The sequence below is a fragment of the Rousettus aegyptiacus genome, unplaced genomic scaffold (genome assembly GCF_014176215.1).
Source record: "Rousettus aegyptiacus isolate mRouAeg1 unplaced genomic scaffold, mRouAeg1.p scaffold_m13_p_14, whole genome shotgun sequence".
Taxonomy (NCBI): Eukaryota; Metazoa; Chordata; class Mammalia; order Chiroptera; family Pteropodidae; genus Rousettus; species Rousettus aegyptiacus.
The window spans coordinates 14,499,225-14,505,597 of NW_023416289.1; the positions used below are offsets into that span (position 1 = coordinate 14,499,225).

General features: G+C 36.0%; 1 protein-coding gene across 2 annotated transcripts in view; it reads left to right on the plus strand.

Annotated features, from left to right (window-relative positions):
- Positions 1-6,165, plus strand: part of TERB1 (telomere repeat binding bouquet formation protein 1) — a 33,800-nt gene extending 27,635 nt beyond the window's left edge. For both annotated transcript variants that reach the window (XM_036231496.1, XM_016162905.2), the window contains one exon: positions 2,384-6,165. In XM_036231496.1, coding sequence (XP_036087389.1) covers positions 2,384-2,607 — 224 coding nt within the window. In that variant the 3' untranslated portion in view covers positions 2,608-6,165. The remainder of the gene's footprint in view (positions 1-2,383) is intronic.
- Positions 6,166-6,373: the final 208 nt, after the last annotated feature.

Genomic DNA, 6,373 nt, shown 5'->3' on the forward strand with positions numbered 1-6,373 from the left:
TACCTGAAGAGTAAAAATAAGCAGTTGAGTACATTACTTTCCAAAGTAACCTGGAAATTAATAACATCTATAGAGCCATTCTGTTATTTATTATAAAGACATTTGGATGTGATACATCTGGGAAACATTTTGCCACTTACTTTTATTTGGCCATTTTAACTGCCAAAACTTTGAAAAAAATTTCAAATTTACTTTTTATATCTGGGTCTCTTTCTAGGTTAAAAGTCCTGCATGCAAATTAAAATTAAGTACATATTACTATAAAGTAGCCCACTTTTTAAAGTAATATTTTCTGTAGAAACTGTGAAAATGGGCATTTTTCCATAGAAACATGTTACACTTGGAAATCTTGTTCTTAACAAGGAGTTGACATCAAATTAACATAGGTTTTTTTTTTCAGCAATATGTCTTAAAAGCAAATATATAACTGAAAATATAATCATTTTATATAGTAAAATCATTTGCAGAGCCTCATGAAATGTATGTATGTAATTATGGTTATATATTGATTATACAGAGGGATTCTAAATACTATTATATGACATTCAGCTCAAAAATACACCTTTTTGTGGTGTGTTTAGTTAAAACCAAATAGTTAATAATTTGGCCAGCTTTTTTAGAATGTAGAGAGGCATCTTGAGGAGGTAGTGATTAGATGGTCTCATATCTGTTTCGCAAGCAGGCCAGGAGTATTTGCTATATTGTCACTTTCTCTCCTCTTGATAAATTTCTTTTTTGTATTAAAGACATTCATCACCACTCATTTGGTTATAGGTTACACTCAAATTTGAGACCATTCTTTTGAGAAGGGGCAATTGTAGCATCTAAGCATTTAAAGAGCCTCAGGGACAAGGCTCTTTTTAAAGATGAATTGGTATCTTGAGAGATTTGAATAAGAGTCTCTAGAACTGAGCCTTCTTGCCTATCTTCCCCAGCTCTTAACTAATGCCCGGTCAATATCAAGAGGATCAATTAAGAAGCCAGAGGGGAGCCTTGTGGTATAAAGAGCTGCTTCCTCCTTTTAGGCTGCTCACCACCCTGCTGCAGTAACTTGTGAGGAACTGGGCATAGATGTTAAGTGTAGGAATCAGTGAGATGGCAGCTGCAATAGAAAAGTAGAACATGAACTTTGGTACCCTAATATGCTGAATGTTATACAACCCAGCCAGTACTGATTATAATGAGTTCAAATCATTTAGTAAGTGAAACTGAAATCATCTATTTCTTGGAAAGCCAGTTTTCTAATAAACCCAAAAGTAAGGAGTAACTTCATTGATAAGCTTTGAAACAGATTTTACCTCGTGACTTTTTTATTTCAACAAATCATTATCAATTACCTGCATTGTCAGATACCGTTTTAAGCACTGGGGATACAATGGTGAGCAAAACAGAAGGCAAAACTCCCTGTCTTCGTGGAGCTTGCATTCTAAGTAATACCATTAAATCATAATCAGACATTATTTTCGTTGATTTATCAGCCTTTTTTGGGTAAGATTTCTCTTCTTTTTAAAAAGATCTGAACTGTAGCTCCTATCCTAGGAGAGGTGGACAAATAGCTAACAGTCTTTACCTGATAGGACAAGATTTTCTAACTATCCCAGCACAGTTATTCCAAGTTCACGCAAGTAAACAGCAGCCTTAACTGGATATACAAAAAAAAAAAAAAAAAAAAAAAAAAAAAAAACCTCCTCATCAGCATCGACCTACAATAATAATATGAATTAGCAATGAATGACAAACTTGAACTATTTCCTAGTAATCATCACCAGAAGATATTTGTGTTTACAGATACCAACTGTGCATTCTTTATATTGTAAAAAGTATCCCTAAACACCAGATAGTTAAAAACTTCCTTGTGCAGCCTATTTTTTTGAGTTTTAACAAGCTGAGCATCCATATAGGTAGTAAACTTGTTTTTTAAAGCAAATTTCAAAAGACCCTATTCTTTAAAAATATTAAGATTGATCATTAAAGTAACAAGTGTTGATATTCTTTTCTATTCTATGAAGTTATGGAGCCCTTTGGGAAGACTCTATCTGTAAGATAGGTAAGCTATTTGTTAACTGTCCTCACAGGAATATTCAGAGAATTAACAATCAAATGTTTGTAAATTCTTATGTTTCTTGACTGAAAGATGTTGCAAATATTATTACAATATGATAAAGTTACAATTATTGAAGAAGTCACAGTGATATCATTTAGCTTAATAAAAGGCACTCAGTTTTTAAAAATTGAAGTGGATTTCTATAAGATGAGTAGCCCAGGCATTAAGTTTTCTCACAATATAGTTCTCATCTTTAGAATAAGTTAAGCACTTATTTTGGTCTCAAGAAGTTTTTTTTCAGCAAGCACTAATATATTCTACAATTCTCATTAATTACAGAAAAAAGAAAAATTCGTAAAAACTTTACTAAAGAAGAAGTAAATTATCTTTTCAGTGGAGTTAAGAAAATGGGAAATCACTGGAATTTAATTTTGTGGTCTTTCCCCTTTCAACAAGGACGGAAGTCTGTGGATCTTGCTCGTAAATACTACAAGCTGACCAAACGCGCTAAGTGTGTGGCTCCTTTATTGGAAGACTTGTCAGTTTATGGTTTGAACTCTTAAAATACAGTGCCTTGGAGATACAAAATTTAAAATATTCTTCTAAACTCTCATGAGACAGGGAATGTAGAAACAGATACTGTTTTCATTAGATACTTTTTGTGATGTGATAAACTATAGCTCATTAAATTATTAAAATAATTTATAAAACAATTTCAAGGCATAGATTAGTAAGACAAAATTTCTTTACAAGGTCATACATTTATTTAGAAATAAACTTTTATTTTTTCTTACGTTCAGAGAACATAGGTCAGAGAAAAAAATTACCAGCCTTTAAACATTTAACATTATATTACAATGAATACTATGTGAGACATTTGGATTTTAGTATCCTTACCCAGTGAAAGTCCTTCCCTAGAAAGACAGAATAGTTTCCCAAGCTGTTAAGTTCCCACATTCTAAATCAGTGTTTGACATTTTGTTAATTAAAATGTTTCCTCTCTTGAAGGCCAATGTTGCTTTGAATACTTCGGAATTCCATGGTCAGGTTCACTTCTTTTTGGTGTATGTTTATTTGCTTTTTAAAAGTTTAAAACAATTTTTTTTATTGTTTGTTTTAAATTTAGTTTTCTTGTAATGGAAAATCAAAGTATTAAGTCTCAATTATCTATTTGTTTTACACTTTTTAAATTCTGTCATGATCCTCAAAGGATACCGTTACAGCCTCCATTAGACTTAAAATGCTGTTGCTGTGGCAAAAGCATCAAGTATCAGGGTGGGAAGATTCAGCTGTGCCGATGTACCCATTGGCTCACTGCTTCGTGTCACTGTACTCTATTCCTCAGTCTCAGTCCCAAAGGGTATGCCCCCTTACATACATATTCTTTGACTTTTTCAGATCATGACTATTTCTTCTTAAATGAAGCAGAATTTTTATTCAATATCTTATTTTCTAATCCACACAGAAAATCCCAGAGGGTTAATAAGCAGAAGATTTTCTATTTAAATCCAAATTTTCCTTTAGACAAAAAAAAATTTATGATTAGAAAAATTCCTTGCAGTATTTAAGCTGTGACTGAATCTAGTCCATTATCTGTCAGTTTTTCCTAAACACTATAGGGATGATGTAAATAGTCTTCCTAGGTTATTTTGATGTATACTTCTCAAGATTTATGAAAGTTGTTTTAGGTCAAAGGGGAAAACATTTTGTCTTTTGCCTCAGCCTAATTGGCTTAGGTAATCAGAAGTCTCTTACAATTGTTCAGATAAAATTTAAACATATTTTTCTACTTTCAGTGGGTCAAAGTTAACAATTTTTTTTTGAAAATTATGTATGTAATGGAATGATCAAACACTGCTTACAGAAGCATTCCCAAGAGTATTATAAACTGTAGCTTAGACACTGTTTTGTGTCACTGACACTATTTAAAAGAACCAACTGCCTTTTGAAACCTTGAAATTTTATCCTAACACCTGGCTAACTTTTGGTTAACATGAGCTGCTTTTCCCCCCTCAAACAGAGATATTTGGTAATAACATAAATGAAGAAAATAAAAGGAAAGCCCAAAAATGACATTAGAAAACTGTATGGCTTCAGGAATTCAGATCTGGCCAAATCAATAGAGAATAAAAAATTTTAATAATGGCAGATCCTTGGAGTTGGATTTGGAACTGACCTTAGTTATAGTTCCCTGCCAGAGGTATGACTTGCTCTATAACAATCTGGATATTGGTGGCTGTCTTTAATTTTGCATATATTCCCAGAAATCGGTAATTTACTGCTTTGCAGGGTGGTAATTGATATTCAGTTCTTCCTTAGACTAAAATGAAATGTGCTTTTCTGGAGTACCTTCTGCAGAACCACAAAAGTTGAATCCCTTTTCCACATGCCAGCCTTTGAGAGAGTTAAACATAGATACCTATCAAATTCCCCTCTTTTCCCTCTATATCCTTTATCCTGCATGTTGATGAGCCCCAGCTACTTTATGCTTCAGCAGAACAGTGTCATGTCTCCTTATGAGCTTAGTCACTGACCACTGGGCACCTCTTTATAAACTGTGGCCAGAAAGAAATGTGGCCTGACTGGCAGAGTAGGATTATCAGCTTCTTTGCTAGGCCCAATGAAGTTTTATGGATTTTACCTAAGATGCTTCTTGACATTCTATATGACCAACTCTGAGATTATAGTTATTATAGTTAGGATTTACAGATAATTTTATTCCTATCTTTTCCTTATGCATTTATTTTTAACCCACTTCTGGACTTTAATAAGCTCTGTTAAATTCCATCTTGTTGGATTTAGCCTATATTCAGTTTGTCATCTAGTATATTAGACACCCTTTCTTGCTTCAGGTCATCCACAACTTCTATGAGTGTGCTGCCGCATTCTCATCCAAGTCACCAATGGTACCCTGAATAGGATGGGCCAGGGTAGGAGGTTGGGGTAGGTTCTTAGATGCTTCCTCTGGTGGTCCCTGATCATCAGCCCTTTCTGGGCCTGGTTTTTAACAAGCATCAGTCCAGCCTACATTTCATTTTGTCTATGATGTGAATTGTCAAATACCCTGTTAAAATCTGCACTTAACTATGTCTGCAGCATCCTCCTACCTGGTATTCCTGTAAAAATGAAAGCAACTGTGTTATCTTTTCATTTTCCAACTAATCACAGAGAATTACACCTAGGGCTGATGAAGTTCATTGGCTTGTAGTTTTCAACTTCATCTTATGTCCTGTGAAAAAAATTCAGACGCTGCTTGCCATTTTGTAACTTAAAATACTTTGCATGCTCTTCCCAGACTTCCAGGGGTGTAACTCTTAATGGGTTTTCACTCTCATTTTCTTGTTTGAACCTTACATTCAGGTTGGCAGGTAATATGCCCATTTGCTGGATTCTGTAATCCATGCTGCTTACATTTTGCAGAGCCAAGGTAGAAAGAAGCCTACTCATCTGAAACCCATGTAGCTGGTTGCTTTTCTACCATATTCCACTTCCTCGTGACATTTAGAAATGCCTTGTAAAGTGAGCCTGTTTCCACAGGATAATTAAAGCCTAAAGTTAAGTTTGATAGGTGAAATGTATTTTTTTTCCATTACCCTCTTCCTTCCCCTTTCACATCTCTTCTTTTTTCTTTCCCTCCCCCCCCCCCCCCATGTAGAAAGAAAGCATCTTTCTGGCATCAAATGCTGGCTTTCTGAATGTATTTTTAAAAACCTATTAATAAAGTAAGTAGAAGTGTATGGTTCACTGCGATAAAGATCACTACCTCACAATCTTAACAGTCAAAGGAGTAGGAGGTGTAAAGGGATGGACTAGCTTAAGGCTGATCTTTCAATGCAGGGCTTGATTCGAATTAGGCAAAACTCATGACGTAATAGGTTAAGATTGGTGAATAATATTGAAAGTACTGGGATGTTACTTTACAGCATTGGGCCATTGGGCAGGTTCCTTAAGCTTTCTAAGCTTGAGGCTCCTCATCTGTAAACAGGTTAGATATGATTCAAGGAGATAATGTGTAGCACTGGCTCACGATAAACGCTAAGTAAATGGCCCCATCGTGTATTAGTCTCATCCCAAAGCCTGAGCTTCACGTCTATCTGGCTGCCAAGCCTCCGACGGCGAAGCAGGAGCCTCCTTCGCGGGATGATCCGGGGGTGGGTGTTGTTGCGCCCCTTGGCCGAGAGAGGGCGCCAGTGCGTCCTCCGCCCAGGCGGCTCCCGCTCCCGCTCCCGCCGCCGCTACCGTTGCCGCCCCCTTGCGCATGGCTGCCTCGGCTGCCGCCTGATCGCCGCTCGTCTCCTGCCTCCGAGGCAGCCTCACGACTCTGTGAGA